This window comes from Cyprinus carpio, chromosome A11, assembly GCF_018340385.1.
Source record: "Cyprinus carpio isolate SPL01 chromosome A11, ASM1834038v1, whole genome shotgun sequence".
Lineage (NCBI taxonomy): Eukaryota > Metazoa > Chordata > Actinopteri > Cypriniformes > Cyprinidae > Cyprinus > Cyprinus carpio.
This window is the reverse complement of record NC_056582.1, coordinates 4,338,585-4,357,313: the sequence shown is the minus strand read 5'-3', so window position 1 is coordinate 4,357,313 and position 18,729 is coordinate 4,338,585. Positions and strand designations below refer to the sequence as shown.

The 18,729-nt window shown below is 36.1% G+C and overlaps 1 protein-coding gene across 3 annotated transcripts in view; it reads right to left on the bottom strand.

The window, feature by feature from the left end:
• Positions 1-1,346: 1,346 nt before the first annotated feature.
• Positions 1,347-18,729, bottom strand: part of LOC109085112 (tubulin polyglutamylase TTLL7-like) — an 81,771-nt gene continuing 64,388 nt past the window's right edge. For 2 of the 3 annotated variants that reach the window (XM_042765967.1, XM_042765970.1), the window contains 6 exons: positions 15,659-15,873; positions 13,002-13,127; positions 9,643-9,723; positions 8,588-8,748; positions 6,127-6,303; positions 1,347-1,695 (listed from right to left, as the gene is read on the bottom strand). In XM_042765967.1, the coding sequence (XP_042621901.1) occupies positions 1,578-1,695; positions 6,127-6,303; positions 8,588-8,748; positions 9,643-9,723; positions 13,002-13,127; positions 15,659-15,873 (878 nt within the window). In that variant the 3' untranslated portion in view covers positions 1,347-1,577. The remainder of the gene's footprint in view (positions 1,696-6,126; positions 6,304-8,587; positions 8,749-9,642; positions 9,724-13,001; positions 13,128-15,658; positions 15,874-18,729) is intronic. The other variant, XM_042765968.1, reaches the window with a different exon arrangement.

Sequence of the window (18,729 nt, the reverse complement as noted above, 5' to 3'; positions counted from 1 at the left end):
CGATCATATGCATCTGATGCATTAAACAATGCAGACAGGCAAATCCCCTTAAAGGGGTCATATGATGCGATTTCAAGTTTTGCTTTATCTTTGGAGTGTTACAAGCTCTTGGTGCATAAAGAAGATCTGTAAAGTTGCAAAGACTAAAATCTCAAACCCAAAGAGATATTCTTTATGAAAGTTAAGACTCATCCATGCCCTTCTAAAATGCCTCGTTTAAACACACCCCAATGTCTATGTCACAATGTGGGAAGATTTGCATAACACCGGCCAAATGTTCACGCAAAGAAAGAAGGCTTAACCTTTGATTCTCGCTGTTGCCGCCGGCGACATGTCGTGGAGATGCTGTTTCATTGTGAAAGCGGAAACATACTTTGTTTGGCTTCCAAAAGAGGACACAACTAGAAATCAGTGGTTAAGTTGTATTTACAACACTGTTCCAAAACAGTTCAACCCAAATATTCAGATGTGTGCAGCACATTTTATGGAGGTCTGTTTCCTGATCCTGGGAGAGAAGACTACAATGCCGGCTGTTCTGACTCACAGTCTGTAAGTTCGATTACATATGTAAAGGATTTGCCACTGATGATTCAAACCCCCCCCCCGCTCTGCACATTTTGTATGTTTCTCTTATGCTTCAGACTTTTGTTCTATTCGAACGTAAGTGCCCTGCGAACGTATATGTTCCATTCAAAGTGCATTGAAGTGTGCGAGACGTGAATTTAAATTGTATTTATTTACAGAGGTATATGATGTCACACTTGTCCATGTGTGAAGACGTTGAGAAGCGCAAATTCGTGAATCAATGTTCCGAAGTGAGGTAACATTTAACTTCACCAGATTTCCACTACTCAGGGAGTAAGAAGCAATGAACACTGAGTAGGGACCATGTCAATGGGAACACAGTTTATGCACAGAGCTCACTTCTAACGAGCTGATTATCTGAATTAGGTGTGTTAAGAGACATGCAAAATATGCAGAGCTGGGGGGCACGAGAACTAGAATTGAGAACCGCTGGTGTAGAGTAGTGCTTGTTGTTTGTTGTGTCTCAGATCACAAATGCAGACATGGTTTTATGTTATGTCACAGTATAAGTCACTATTACCAGTAATTATGTCCCCACTGGATGCAACAATAGGCTCGTTTGTAATGTTTTTTTTTTTGTTTTTGTCTTGTCGCGCCGGTGTTCTGACTGGGACACGCATCACAGTATGGCAAGGGGCATAACATTTCCGTCACACGCTTGAGGCATTCGGCCAATCACAAAGCACTAGATAGCTGGCCAAGACTGATGAGCTTTGTAAAAACAAAAAAAAGATGCGTTTCAGAAAGGCGGGGCATAGAGGAGAAAAAATAATGTACAGCATGTGAAAAATAATGTGTTTTTTGAACCTTAAACTGCATAAACACACTTCATTACACCACATACACAAAATAATGTTATTTTTAGAAACATCATATGACCCCTTCAGATATGCTGCTGGAGTTTGTGAAGATCTCAGATGTTATGCCCTTAGGTCTGGATATCTAAAGTCTGGATATGGTCTCCCCTAGAAGATGTTGGAGTTCAGTGGCCATCAGAAGTGACCCATCCGTGCGGGAAAGGCGCTTCGGGGGCGAGTGGAGGACATAGAGCGGCCGAAGCTAGAAGACGGCCACTTGATGATGAACTGGGAGGTGACTGGCAGCAGATACCTACACAGACGGAGAGAGGAATCAGACATGGGGGTTGGCCAGACTCACAAACAGGATTAAACGCACAAAGGTCACCTAAAAAGGCACTTTTCCTCCCTCTCCGCTTCCAATCCTCCTTCAGCTGATGTTTTAGATTTCCATCCCCTCCGCTGACCCTCACGTTTATATTGTGACATTTTTAACAATGAGTGACACGAGTGGCTGAACGTGACTTGTTTTAACAGATAAGAACTTGTTTAATGCACAGGATGTTCTGAGAGAGGATAACAGGTTAGATAATTATGGCCGACACAGAGACAAGGAGCGTAACCAGCCTGGACAGCTCACAACCCACACTATTTAATTGCAGAGCAGCTTAATTATAATTCCACTCGAAACAAGGCAATTTAAACTGTTAATTAATTAAATAACAGTGACAATAAAACACGACCTGTGCTAAATAAGCTGAACACACAAAATTGTTTGAATAAACAGCTAACTGCTTAAGGTTTTTTTTTTTTTTGTAGTGGTAAAAAAAAGTTTTTGGGGGGGAATGACAAATATGGATGTCTTGAGATGAAAAAGAAATGTCTTTTAGAAATATAGTTCATACATTTCTAATAGTTAGTCATGAACAAGTTCTTTATGATTCATGTTTTTGCAAAAGTTAAAGATTTAGGTTTAGATTTATGTCAGTTGTAACCAATCATAAATAATAAAATGTAAATATGAATAAAAAAAAAAAAAATGAATTTCTTTCTTCTGCAGAACAAAATAGAAGATATTTTGAAGAATGTTGCTAACCAAACAATTTCCTTGGCCCCGTTGACTTTTTTTTTTTTTATACAATGGAAGTCAATGGTATGGTTACTCACCATCTTCAAAATACCTTCTTTTATGTTCAACAGAAGAAAGAAACTCATACAGGTTTGGAACAGGTTTTGGGTGAACTATCCCTTTAATACCTAATCAAGTATTTTTCAAGAAATTCAGTTATTCAGATATATTTTATGAAAATTCAAAAATTGAAAAGGCTGTGTATTCAAATCACTGTTCATATGAATGGATATATATATATATATATATATATATATTATATATATATATATATATATATATATATATTTAATTAAATCACACAAAACAAGCCCAGAAAGTGGCTTTGTACGAATGCAACGCTGTAGTTATGACAGCAAAAAATAATGCCAGTACAAATTAGGGCCACTTCTAATCTAACGAAAGAAGATTTGTTCTAAAGCCCCTGCTGAAGAAAGACAGGGCCAAAAGACTTTGGAAGAACCAACTTTTATAAAAGAATGTCCTTGAATCTATTCATGATACTGCACTAGGCAGGTATTTGCAATGCATTTACTCCAATCGGCAATGCATAATAATAAACGCAGATGTCCTGCACTGTGTGTTATGGAGCATAAAACCCTGGACAATGATGAATATCGATAAATATGTCCAATGCACACATTGAGCCACCTTTCACATTACGCGCACGTAATCTTACCCTATGTTCCTTTCATTAAAGCTTTAAAAATCAGACCCAATGCTTTGGTTCTTCCCTCCGGGAACTCCAGACAGGTGAGTTCTCAGGAAATGGTTTTGGGTTGGGGTTGAGCCTCATTACCATATTTTTTCACTACAGACTGCTGAGTTTGGTCAACAAAAGGAAATGTCAAAGGAATATGAAATTCAAATATGAACATATATGGAGGTGGGCCTTTCTGGCTCTGAAGAATTCCCTGTAAGGAAGTCTCATCCATGAGAGAGCTCCATCACTCAGGGTCCAATCAGGCTGCAGGCCGTGTTTAATTGGACCTCTGTGAGGATTCCTCCAGGTCTTTGGCTTTTGATCATTGAGCAGTTCTTGGAAAAACCTGCCAGTGCAAAGCCCCTAGAGAACCGCCAGCTGTCTAACCTTCGAACGTGTGTGTGCTTTACTAATTACACTCAATCGCTCGGAGATCTGCACATATCTCATGTCTATTTGCTTGTTTAAAGCCTACACTCTATCACCCAACTGCCACACGCTGCATAAAACTTTAAGAGAGTACTTTTAGACACTTTGGGGGAAACTGAGACTTTCTTATTCACCAAATATCATATTATGGTTCTCAAAAGTTAAGAAAGGTTTCCGTGGTTTTACATCATGATAAAAATCCTCACAAAACTTTCTGTTGCATCTTATGCAACCATGTTGTTGTACAATCATGAAAGTGTCCTGTTTTCATTCATTCTAAAATGGTTGTGCAGGTTGCTATTACTTTTCATGAATAAACACTGAATTCTAAAGACTTTGGTGGCAATACCTTACATGTAACCCCTATTTGAAGTAATGCTTTATTAAAACTTCACCATAATGCTCAAGTCCTGTTTTCAAATGCATAACAGGTGTAACTTCTCTTCTTATTTACCAACAAATAGAATTTGTCATCACCTACACTGTCTGTACACTTCAGTCGAGCAGTAAGCACAAACTAGATTGCTCAAATTATTAATGAATATCTCTACAGTAATTAGTTACTTTTTTAGGAGTAATGCAACAATGTAACTTTTAAAAGTAAAGTTTTAGAGGAGGGGCATACACATAAAAGGATTTGGTTGATATCAGATGAAAAGTAAAGGTTTTTTTTTTTTTCAGAGGCAGAGCAAGTTATTATATTTTGATCAAAGATTCCAAACATTTCTTTGGAATTATGTGCCCGGATAAATCCTAACAACCTGGAAAACGAAGTAAAGGAAGTGAGTTTTGATTTTGTATTGACTTATGGTTACAGTTAATCTCTTGGACAAAGTTCACATTTCTATGTCACTTGACCTCTTCTCCTCCAAAGAGAGAGGACAGTCACCTGATGGATCTGAACAAGGAAGGAGGAGGAGGCGATGGAGTAAGAAGCGAGCATGAGACTGTTACCCAGGCATCATTTTCCTGACGAGGCAAAGCAGATGCTGGCTGATTGAAAAATAACGGATCCCTAAGGGCCGTTCCAGCAATGAGTCATCAATGAGGCATGTCCTGAGAGAACACAAGTGTGAGAAGAAAGTGGATATTGGCTGGGATGGAGAGTGGAGAGGATATTGAAAATGACTGGATGGTCTCGCCATGGAAATCCAGCAACAAAAAAAAAACAAAACAAAAAAGATGCAAGCAGGAGGATAAAGGTTGGTGGCCAAAGATCAGACATTCTGGAGATATGGGGGGAAAGAGTGTGATCCAAAACCAAAAGATACAGCCCAAGGGGATGGAATCACAGGATGAGAGACGTCCAGCAAACACAGCAGTTAACAAGTCAGGGTCGAAAGACAGATTTCAAACTAAATTATTCAGCATGATTCTAAGCTATACTTAAGTCCTTCAGCTTATGTACAGTAGGTTATGAAACTGAATTGGCAAAGACACTTACAATGCAGGGAAACTCTCTGTCAGAATTTATGTTCAATAAAAATAAAAATGCTCTGCCCAAAAAAGGTAAGGTCATATGAGAGAAATTCTGGTGATATTTAGTTGGCAAAAAGTCCCTTATCCCTTATCCAATTTTAACAGTGTTGTGAAGTGTGAAGCACCTCTCAAACAGTCACTTTCAAACCAAGAAGCTTACTGTTGGTCACACTGAATTTATAAGGCCAACTTGACCATGAAAGAAATCTGTAAAACTCCAGATGATGTCGATTTCTATTGAAATTACTGGATTTAAAAAATACTAATTCAAGTCATTTAGTCATCAAGGTTTTGTATTTATTTTTTTAAATATATTTTTTTTTGCATTAAAAAATAAACATCCTTAGCACAAAACGAATGTATTTGCTTTAATGTTAAATAGATAATGAGATTTGTTTTCATAGAATGTATTATAAATGTTTTTAGGTGACGTTTATACTTAAGAGTAAAAATAAATAGTTTTTAATATAATAATAGATAGCAGTGGTAAATGTGACCATATTTTAAGAATCGGTGTGATTTATTGTGTCTAGTGATTTATAATTCTTGAGTAAATTAATTTGTATAGTGTTATATGTATAGTGCAATGTTCTGTTCCACCTTTGAGGTGTAAAGACCTAACAAACCTGATTCAGCTAATCACATTTGTAGAACTCTGAGTTGAACATGTCAGAGAAATAGAAAGAAAATGTGTCTGTGTCTGTGTAACTGTGTCTTAGCATGTGGAAAGTTCAGACTAGAATCTCTGAGTTGTCATCTCATAATTGCCGTCAATTCAACTTGACATTAATGCAGTATCAGTAGAGTTCAGTCCCAGAGTTAGCAAAAGTTTAAGTTCCCGTGCTTTGAATGAGGTTGTATGACGCATTGAACCACTTCATTTTCTTTCATTATTGACTTTCACATTAAATGCCGTTCTGCAGTGTTAACTGTACTAATGGTGATGTGAGTGTCAGTATGTTCTTTTAGCAATGTTGTCATGAACGCTGATGAAGTAACTATACCTTGTGTCATCCCAGTCTGGGCTAAGTCCACTGAGCGAACCACGGGAGTCAGCCACAAACTTGTAGACTACAAGCAGACAGTCTCTACACAACTGGACAACACGCTGGCAGCACCTCCGCTCCTGCGTGGTCACCACCTCACTGCTCTTACTGAAAACACTCTCCCATGATGACCTGCTAGAGGAAAATACACACACAAATCCTACAGTCTATTATATATAATAGTATGCATACTTTTATATCATAGTAACAAAATGACATAGTTATCTTTTGAAGATTCAAAACAGTAAAAAAAATGGATGAGTCACATTTTACAAGGTTAAATTAAATAAAAATAAGAAGGACACTGATGGAGTTTTGGTTCCTTGCCACTGTCAACTTTTGGCTTGCTTAGTTGGGGACACTTGATATTTGGCAATATTGTGGGCTTGTTTGCACAGACACTATTTGAAGAGAACTGAACTGAGCTGGACGATGACATCACTGAATCAACGATGAACTGACTTTAACTGGAAAATTAACTGTTTAATATTGTCCTCTTTTTAGAGCTGCTTTGCAGCTGTTTTTTCTGCATTCCTGAAAAACTTTTTCCCTGACTAAGCCAGAGTTACATTTTTGTACACTGAAAATCTGTGAGATAGATTAAATTTAGTTTCTCTTTCTAAACTTAATTTCTTTGCTTTGATTAATGTAATTCTTTTAATGTTGTGAGGAGTGGAGCTTTTGCTTAAGCTAAGGTAAATTAGGAGTATGTCTTTGTTGCTTTACTTAAGCTGTTTAAGTAATATACTAAACATGTGCTTGCTGCTAGTTTATGCCAAGTTACATTACAAGTCAGTGTTGTGACAAAAATATATAAATTAAATTGGATGAATTAAATCCTGTCAGGGATCTGTATAATCACTTTGATAATACTTAATCTGCTCAAGTGTACAAATTATGTATGTGTTACTTAATTGATTCATTTACAACCAATGAGTTGTTAAATGGTGGAGATTTGATAATGTTTTTTAGTGTTTTATAAATGTTGTTTTGTTTTTACTTTGTATAAGTGTCTTTGCAAAAAAAAAAAAAAATTATATATATATATATATATATATATATATATATATATATATATATATATATATATATATATATATATATATATATATAACATTTGGGTGTAACAAAATGAATTTTTTATTTTTTTTTGGTTTACTGTATAATTTTTCCAGTGATGGATATTGACATATTTTCATTGTAAAATAAGACAAAATTCAGAATAAATAACCGCTTTTAAACTTTAGATTTATACTATCATACCATACTCTTCCAGCTTTTACAAAAATAACTGGAACAAACCATGAGGAAGGGTAAAAGATTTGATTCGCGTTCGTTTGGCTTTTGTTGAAGAAAGAAAGGATAAAAAGTATTTTCTCTTTAAAGTCTTGGCAGAGGAAATTAGGTTTCATTGTAGAGATGATGAAATGTAACTTCTAGGGTTCAGAATTGTACATTTCAGGCTGGGAGACTCTACAGTGCTCTCCCACTGCTACGTATCTCCTTCCCTTGCTAACAGCTCACGGGCCACCTTCACACGTCAGTCCCTGATTAAACAGAAGCAACATGGGTCGCTGGCACTGCCTCTAATCCCCTAGAGCTGTGTTCACTCTCATCAACTCCAAATGGTCTAAACCTGGCTATATAACATCCTTCACTCTATGGCAATTACAAGAGTGACTGGGCCACACAAAGCCCCTGAGAAGCGCTCACAATGACTAGACGGAGAAATGCAGGCAATAAGAAGGTGTCCCTGCTGTTTGCGCTCAGAGCTGATAAAATCGCAGCATGTAAAGCTCTTTGTGTATTATAACAGCAAGGATGTATGCTTCTATGTGCGACTTCTGAGGAAGTAAAAGTCCATATCAAGACTTATGATTGAGTCAATAAAGACAAAACAGAGACCATTTTTCTCTTGGCTGGGGTTATGTTCTGTCTAAATGCCTTTTTACATTAAACACTCTTCCCAACTAATTTTAAGTGACATTTACAAGTGAAATATTTAATAAATGAAGGACATTTAAAACTAGACTTGACACAAACTAGACAAACTAGGAATATTTTTCAGTTATTATTCTCTATAGCTGGGGAAGCTCTTGCCATGTATCACTTTACTACTTTTGCAATATTTTAATTGCCCTTGTCACTATAATGATCATATATATTTCTGACACATACAAATTAGGCAATATCACACAAGCAAGAGTGCTGTTGTTCTGAATATTAGCACTGATATTCTGACCAACAATACAATTATGGATGTGATGTTGTTTTTACACAACAGTTCAATAAACAAGAAATTTTAAGACAACTTTTTTTTCTTTGAAATGATGTGCTAAGAATGTCAATTAATAAAGTAAAGGTAAATAGACAACTGTAATTTCATTTTCACTTTTAAGGCAGAATAAAAGTCTCTTACCCAGAGCTGGAGAGGCAGTTCCAGAGCCCCTGACCATGACTCCAGAGAAGACGGTTAAACACGCGATTGAAAAGGTGATAAAGACGTAAACTCTCCACATCCGGTTCACTCCAGATCCTCTGCAGCACCAAGCGGATGTTGGAACGAACAATATCCAAAACCTAAAATAATAAGATAAACAAAAGTCTCTAAAAGAGGGCACAAATTGGCAGGCTACACAATGTTGGGGGAACTTCAAAATCGAAAACTTTAAAATTGTACTTCACATAAAAGAGACAGAGACAGAATCAACATAAATACCAGAAATTTATATAAACCTATGGATCCCACTAATGTACTGTATAGATAACGGAATAAAACATACTGTTATAAAGTAACAGTTTAAATACATTTTTACTGTATTTTGCAGAAACTTTTAAATTAATCAGTGAATCATTCATTGGAATTAATTGTCCTAGCGAACCAATTTGCTAAAATGAATCAGACTTCCCAAAGATACTGGAGGGGTATTCAGAAGAAGAGTAATGGCATGAGTCTCAGTGGGTTTCCGCCAATCTTCCTCTTCCCCCTTCAGCTCCCTCAGTTATTCTGCTCGTCGTCATCTGTGATGTGACTTTCAACAGTATGTCTGATTTAATGGCCTCATATGAGACACGTTAACTCTATTCTGATTGATCCCTCAAACTTTGGCTGATAATCAGCTTGTGGAACGAGACAATCCCTCATTATATCAGTCTGCCATGCCCACCCTACAACGTCCACCCTACTGCGTCAAATCAAAACACCTGTAACCTGCTGTAACCACCTGTCGTTCACTACTGTAATAGTGCTGAAACTGAGTGCCTTTGAACTGTTTCAATGTGTTGCATCATGTGTTCTGTTAAGGAAGATCCAAATGGCATTTTTTAAGACATCCATTCTTTTTTTTTTTTTTTTTTTTTTTTTTTTTTTATCCACCATCCAGTTTGGTCACCTGAGATCTCCAACTTATCAAAAAGTAATAGAGTGATTAGTTTTTCACCTTTTATAACTTCATGCATATTTAGTCCACTCACCTTCCTTTGTTTGATGGCATCTAACTTCACCAGCCAGTAAGATGCCACTTTTTGTTTATGGTATTTCCAGTTGTTCAGAATCTAAAGGGGTGAATGACAATCATTTTATTATTGTAACATGCATTTCTATCTATCTATCTATCTATCTATCTATCTATCTATCTATCTATCTATCTATCTATCTATCTATCTATCTCTTTGCTGCAGGCATCTTTCTTTTATTTTACAAACACAAGGACCTTGAATGAGAACAGTCCATTCACCTGGGTTCTCTCCCCACATATACATTTTTTAACATTTTGCAACATTGATCTGAATATTTGAATATATTTACATCATTTACATTATCAATAAAATATTCACACTCTCCTCACTGAATCCCGGTGGCACAACACGCACCAGTGAACACCGCTCCTAGTGAAAACATTTTCCTACACGCCACTAAAATGAGTTGATGAACTATGTCCATGTTTTGAGTGTGAGATGATGGCATAAATATGGTCATATTTATCATTTATCTTCCTTATCATTAATAACTCATTTAGACTGTGAATTAAACCAAAAACATCAAATATATTAATTACAAACATTTACATGTAATGCTCTCAAAATTTCAGTTATTTAAAAATCATTTTATTTTATTATTTTTTTTCACCAAAGTGTCAGTGAAACTTGATACTTAACCTTCAAAATGTTGATTGTCAATCTCAGAAGGTCAAACTAGATATCATATGAGCCGTTTTTATTTTCTGTTTTTGCAGTCCCAACATTTGGCATATGTCTAAATAAAATTTTATTTTTAGTAGGGGTTAGCTAGTTTGGGATCAAATGTTGGTTAATCATTAATTTCCTATAAATTCAATATAAATATTTCTTTGACCACATTATATTTACAATAACTAACAGTGATAGAGGGATAGAGGGTTGAATGCTTAACAAATACACTTATCACTGCAATTTGTTGTTTTTCTTCCTGTTAGCCTGTAGAAAATTTTGTTACTTCCTGGGTATCACAATTTTCAGAAGTGTGGTAATAAAATATATACATACGCCCCATGTGAAACTGAAAGGTTTAGTTCACCTTTCATAGCAGTTTAAAGTTTGTAATGTCTTTTAAATCAGTCTTTCTTTATTTGTATTTTTAAATACAGCAAAGAAAACTCATCTATAGCTATTTCAGTTAGTCTTTGTTGTGCTCTTCCTTTGTGCATTGCCAGGCTTTTTAAAAATGTATCTAATTAGTGGCTACAGCAATTCTCACTGTAACTTTGCAACTACATGTCAACTAACTCTCATTAGAGTACTAGTAGACTGTTAGGTTATGGTTCGGGATATCAGCATAAGCTGACATGTACTTGCAAAGCTATTTAAAGTGTAAATGTTGACAAATAATTTTTATTTACATATGATAGGTAAAAATTGATAGCCTGAATGCACTGTAAGTCGCTTTGGATAAAAGCGTCTGCTAAATGCATAAATTTATAAATGTGCATAGTGTAGAAAGCTGTAAAATGCACGGACCATTCAACAGTCTGTAGTAGGCTTTATTTGTTGATTGATTGATTGATTGATTGATTGATTGATTGATTGCCAAGTGCAAAGAACTTTATCTGTTGGCCTAAACCCTAACTATGCACTATATTGGTAAGATACACTCTTATCTTCATCATTTTTTTCTTCCTGTTTCATTTTCTGTTGTTTCTTTATGGCTGTCATAACGTGGTGCAACATATTCCCATCCTTTAGCTTTTTAATTTAATAAGATGTTGATACAGTCATGTTACTCTCATACTGTAATATATATGCAATATAGGATATACTGTAGAAAGTTGTTGCATCATTTGTTCACTTGATAATACGTGCATGCCAAGATAAATGTAGTGGCTTAACATACCGGAGTGAAGTGTAATGAACAATTTTCACAGACTATGATGAGTTTCCACAATTATTAACATCATACTTCTAAGATTTATATATATATATATATATATATATATATATATATATATATATATATATATATATTACACTTTCATTTTGGAAAAAATAAATAAATGTACAGTACATTTATAACTGTACTTTGTGTTATATTACCTTCGTCGCATTAAATGACATAAAACTGTGATTCTATTACAACAGCTGAGGGAGAGAAGGCAAATTTGACAAATTTGACATATTTCTATCCTCTGATCAACGTAATCAATCTCTCTCTATTTTTTCCTCTTTTGTAAAGTCATAGAAATGCTATCCTGGATATTTTCTTTTGCTAATAAAGCAAATGGTCATGCAAAAATTACATTTGTTACGGTATCCATTCATCACTAAATTTACCCACCATGACAAGTTCTGCTTCTGAGAACCCTGAAATTGTGAAAATGGTCAATGATATTAATTTAAAATATTTCCCAGCGTTTTACAAATGATTTATACTTATGCGTTTAAATATTTCAGACAGCGACCAAAAAAATTGTACCTCAGCCCCATTCCGGGTTTTACTCTCTCACATCTTCACTTATAAGTGCACAAATGAGTTTTGTAAACTCACTGAGCAGTGGTTACGAGACTAAAATAAAGTGCAAAAGTAAATATATACAATATATATTAATGTCTATTTTTTGTTCATGTGAATGTCATTTTACACGTGTAACTATTTTAAATGCAACTTTGAATTCAAACCACAGGTATTTTGATAACTGCCTATATGCAAATCAAAGCATACAGCTTTTTACATAAGAGCTACAAGTGTAAATTTTACTTTTTTAACAAGTATTTATCTTAAATAAGTTTTCAAGATTCAAATCTAAAAGCTCTCAGGTTTTGCTACTCTTTTACCTTCATAGGGGTCGGGGGGTTTTCAGGCAATCAGTGTGTTTAAAACTAGCTACTTTTCACGCTAGGTTAATTTTATGTTAGATAAAAATTTACCTAACACACCTAAAGTGTGCCTCTAATGGTTCAAAATTAAACAATCACCAATGTGTACCGTATTCATGAAAGGCGCCAATTACAATTTCACAGCTCTGGTAATAGACCGGCATCAGTTCAATTGTGTTTCTCCTGCTAAATGCTGTGTTTCCATAATTGTTAATGTGCAGATGTACGCCAGATCTATCGGGGCGAAAGTGATGGTGTAAATGAATGCTGGAAAGTGTCTTAAACAGGTGCTGTCGGCCAGCTGTGTTTCTGCGCAGACAGCTAATGGATCTCATTAGGCATACAGGTGGACGGCTAATGACTACACACAACGAGAGACGCTGCGAATGGCTCGGACGTCCTCAAATGAGTTCGGGGAATGAGGGGAACAGAGCAGCCGGTGCGCCTGCCCTGACCGAGCGCTTTCTCTCAGCTGTGCATCTCACCTCATCCAACACGGCCTCGGCCTCCTCCTCACTCTTCCCCGGGTAACGAATCTTCATCTCCCCGAGCGCAGCCAGCGTCTGCTGCATCAGCGCGGCCTCCTGCTCTTTACTCAGCGGGGCCTCCCCCTGCACCCGCACATGCAAAGAACCAACACAGTAAAGAAGAATCACTGAGCGGGACATCTTTTCTCTGCAGTCATCAGGTTTGTTTCGACCATCGCAGCAGTGCATTCAAATGGCGCCTGACTGCTCATTGTGGGAAGAAACAACAGTGATCTTTATGTTTCAGAAGTAAGGTTTCATAAACTGAGCAATAGTTTTAAAATGTCAGAATTCTCGTGATGATATCTGATTGATTCTATTCATGTCAAAAAAATAGTATTTAAAACTAATGAATCAACCTAAATACGGGTAACACTTAACAACAAAACTAAATTTGAGGGTTAGATCAGATACAGCAGCAATAGCTCCTTAAAGTAACAACTGCAAGTTACCAGTTTGTGATGTAGAATATAAACTAGAAATTGTGCCTTCCAATAATATATATATATATATTTTTTTTTTTCTTTAAGTTTTGAATGTTTTTACTATTATTCTAAAATGTGAAAAACAGTAATACTAATAAGACAATTACTGTATGTTTTCCTGATTTATCATATTCGAGCCTTCATATACTGAGCAAAAACATTCTAAAGACTGAATGTGCCTATAGAGTCTTATCAGAGTCCTACAAACAGCACAAAATCCAAGTATTAGAAGAGTTTTGAGGAAAGAGCACAAATCCTAATTAAACAGGTTCCATTATTAGAAAATGAAGCCTTATTAACTTGATGATCATGCAGCCTATATACAATTACTCTGAAAAGAGCATGTTGCTTTAGTAGTCCGTCTTGCTAAATACAATCTAAAGTCTTATTAAAGAGAGCATAAGTGTGTGTGCTGTTTTTCCTGATTAATATTCCTTAATGAGAGTTTGAACAAGGGGGAGTGTTGGTATTCACGAGATGAATGTGCCCGTAAATACAAGCCCAATTTAGCTTCAGACTCCCAATTTTTTCTACAATATGACTGATTTGCCTCTCGAAGGTGTGCCCGGAGAGAGTGAGGGAACGAGAGTTTTTATAAGAGTAGGAGAATGAGAAGAAACTATCAGAGTATGAAAACACAGTGTGACTGATTATGTGTTTGTGCGTGTGTTGAATATCTATTGTCTGATGGATTAGAATGACTCAGCACAGCGACAGGAAATTAAAAATGATGTTTGTCATTTTTACAGGTGGTGTGTTGCCAGATCTTCTCTAAATCAGCCATCTTTGTGAACATCTGTTCAGATTCTCTAGAGGACATCTAGGGTAAAGAAAAAGATAGATGTGTCTGTGTAGATATTTATGTCTATGTTCAGGATGAAATACAAGTGTAATCAGGGCTAGACAATAAGGACTGCCTGACGGCCCGGGGGCCAGCATAAAAGACGATTGAGACATTCGACGGATTTGTTACTGGCCCGATCAGGCCACTGCTGTGTCCTCACAAAAGTTTATCATTTGCATGTGTTTTTAAAGCTTTGCCAATTCAAACATTCAATCAATTTAAAAGCATTAGAAGACGCGAAATGCACACAAAGTGCAAGGTAATGCAAAAGATAACTCCATTTAGCACTCACGCTCTGTGTTCTGGTGATGCTAACTCTTTCCTGCACATACACCCCGCAGTAGTGTCCACAGCAGTGTCCAAAATTATTAATTTACACTTATTTACACACATTTGCCTCTGCTTTATAGAAACCATTTGGGGGGCACTGTTATACTGCCAATTTTATGTAAATCTCTTTACTTTGCTTGGTCTAAATGCTGAAAACATATGACCATGTGAAAGAGAAGCTGATGAGTAAAAATAAAAAGGAAGAAAGTAAAAATAAATACATTTTTCCCAAAATCAAAACAAGAAAAATTAATTGGTAATTGTGAAAGTAATTGTATTCTCAGTGGTGATTCTGATTAGAATTCTTATTTCTGAATTTTATTTATTTTTTATTTAAATGAGCATATATTAATTGCAAGAATCACTACCATGATATAGTAGCCTATAATAATATAATATTTATCATATCTTTTTCACTGTGAACTGAGAATTTGAAAATGTGCTTAGCTGTCATTAATAAAATTTCATAGTGCAGAAATCTAAAAACACTAAATATAATTTTCATTATGTAAAATTTACATTATATTTCCCTATTTTCTGATTTATGTAAAATTTACATTATATTTCCCTATTTTCTGATTTCTTGGGGTGTAAATTAAGCTGGAACTGGAACTTCCTGTTCATTCATCAAACTGCAAATTAAAGGTCAGGTTATTGCTTTGCGGGACACTTAATTCCACATACAGTGTGCACTGGCTGTATACTGCAAATTCAGACAAATGTAATCTTTTGACCGGGTAATCAATGCATATGGAATTGCAATACAAATACTACATAATTAGAATGAGTAGTAAGGTAATTTGTAAATATTCCCTGCATGTGACTGACAGAAATCCGGTACTTGCCGTAATGGGGTGAATTGCACCTAGACTGCTGCTGTGTGGAACTGTGTTTGTAGAACTGTTTTGACTGAGCGAATGTGAGCGACATGCTGTGTAGGGGTGAATCGAGGTCACCTGCGTCATGGTGGCTGCAGTTTGAGCCGTCGCAGTCGATGCATTAGTCATGTGTGTGGCTGTTTTTGGCCGCCTGGTCTCATTGGTAGGTGACTGCGCAGTCAGAGAGGTTATGGAGCGCGGACAGGACATGGAACGGCGGATGAGCCCGGAAAGATTGGGCGAGAAGGAAGGACCTCGTATTGGTTTAGAGGCAGGTTTCCAATGAACACGACCTAAAACAAAGAACCAAAGCATTTGACTTCAATTTAAAACACACTCACACACCCTCTTGGAAATTAAGTCTAGCATCTAAAATCTAATAACCAACAAAAAAGGCTTTAATTAATCACTTCACCATGTGATCATCCTGCAGGCCTGGGTGGCTGTCAGGTTTCCAACTCAGGGCTGCCAGTGAATTGAAACACACATACAGACGAATCTACAATTTTGAATGACCTCCAGTTTGTGAGCTAGCCAGCGGCATCACCGCTTCATCCGTGAATCTTGAGGGAAGGAGATGCCAAATGTGGCATTATAGCAGCTTAGCTTGGACTATCACAGATGGACTCAGGGTAGTATGGGGCAATGGGGGCAAACAATGTCACCTCAGAATGGCCCAATGCCCCCTCCGGCAGCAACCCAATCACCAGCGACCCTTCACACACCAAATAAACCTGTCAGCTTGCTGCTTTGTCCTTCTTTCAGCGGCTAATGGAAAAGTCATGGCTTCAACTGTGTCAGGCACGGATAATCAATATACTGCACAATCTATGGCACTTTCCAAAAATAGGGTACAAACTGGTGCTCCATTATTGAACAATAAATATAAAATTATCATAGCATAACATTTGGTCTATCATACCTCACTTTGACACTTTCTTGCCTGTTTCCAATAATCAAAACAAAATTATGTTTTAAGCTGTTTAACTAACTGTTAAAATCATTTTGGAAAAGCATTGTTAATTATTAAATCATGTTAATTACCAGAATCATTATATTAAGCTGTATCCCACATTTTGTGCACAAACTGCCCTGAAACATGATTTTCTCCCATTAAAAAATAATGCATAAGACTGTGAAACTCAAGTTAAGGACGTGCATTTGTACTCTTTTAGTGCAAGGTGGGAAGTCAACAGCATCATTGATTTTTATTTAATTGTACAATTGAAGGAATTCACGCTAGATCATTCAACCATGTTATCATCCTATTGTTGATAAATAAATAAAAATAAATAAATAAAATTTTATTTTAAATGTTATAATGTAATATAAATAGGTCTGTTAATTGTTTATAGAAAGAAAATAATTAAACACATTTTAGCTTTAAACGGTTTTTAGACATTTCTTTAATTTATGTAACAGGGTTGCAACTGTGAGGTAGGATCTGGAGCAACTTTACCACTCACAAGGAGATGTGCCTTTTAAATGTTTGTGTAGGATGTGTGTTTAATATAATTGTTTGTGTAGTTTGTGTGTTATGTGTCGGTATTGTTAAAATAATAAAAAATCTCCTTATCACAAGCAGTGCTGGAATCTTTCCTCACATTTTTCCGACAGGGTTGCAAAAATGGCATTTTTGTCCTAAAGTGGACAAAACTTTTTTTGAACGTTTAGCAACTCCTTTCATGACCATTACTTTTTTCCCTTGTCAGAGCCACACTGCTTAAACATCACATGGAGTAATAGTGAGAGCAGCTTCCAAACTATACAGTACACATATAAAGACAAAGCGTGGGATGTTTGAGCTGCTAGACTCCAAGGAACACTGTGCTTCTAAAAAAAAATTTGCACAATGTTAAAGGTACACCAGAAGTGCTCCTCTGAACTTCACCCCAACCTGTGCTTTCCCCAAGCTGAGCGTCCAGTCTCCCTTTAAAACAGTGGAACTGGAACATCAGAAAAGCTCATTAAATCTGCATCGCATGAGAGCTGAGGGACCTCTCACGACATCACCTGCTGCAGTCAGCCAGTCAAATTAAGAGCCACTGCACTGGGCCAGCGAATACCATGACCCTAATTAAAAAAGATGGATTTTCTCTGTTTCATGTATTAATCAGGTAAACAAATGCATTATAGTAGATTTTCGTCTGTAATTTAGCTCAGGCTCGGCAAACGGCACTGAAGATTTAATGTGTCTGGCTAGACAAAAGCCTGCTTAAAAGTTTAAGCCGTAAGCTGCTCTTGCAGTCATCTGGAAACCATTGAGAGACAGATAGCACCTATAAAAGCGGTTCAGCAGCAGAACATCCCAGAACCTCCCAGTCTACCCTAATAGTCCCAGCCCACAGGTGATGAATAGCTTTTCCACTGAACAGACCCCTCCAACCTGCTGCTCTTAAAGTAGGAACAGATAACGTCAGCAGTCCAGTATGAGATCATGTCTACTAAAGTTTTGAAAACAACAGCTCAGTCCAGCAACACTGACGCAAAACAAAAGTTTGATGCAACTGTGAAGTCTGTTCAAATAATAAATAATAAAAATTGTATTTGCAATCATCTATAAACTGATTGCAATGAATGTGACAGCTGCATCAAAATCAGTTCGTGATGATCATTTTTTTTTATTTTATTTTATGGGGTGCTAAATATTGTTATATGTTTTCAAAACTAAGAACTATTTGTGCCTTTTTTTACTGAATTTATTATTGTTTAAAAAAAAAGGTACAAAGCTAGTAAGGGGCAGTAGGATATTAGCTAAATAAATAAATACTTGTATTAAGCTAGAATAAATTATATTGATCAAAAGTGACAGTAAAGACTTGGCTGCTGAAAATTTTGCTTTGCCATCACAGGAATAAATTATATTTTTAAATATATTTTATAATACTAAACCGTTATTTTAAATATTTCACATTATTACTGTTTGCATTGAAATTTTAATCAAATAAGTATGGTCAGCACAAGAGACTTATGTTAAAAAAAAAAAATCAATAAAGTAATTTTATTTCAGATCAACATAGAAATTGAAGTTACTGGAGCTTAGACACGAGGTGCCTGTCAAAGAGCAATCCGAGTTGTTGTTGTTCTGAAAACTTTATGTCTGTCATGCGTAAATTCTCCTGACCTATGGTTTCTCTGGTAGGGTTCCA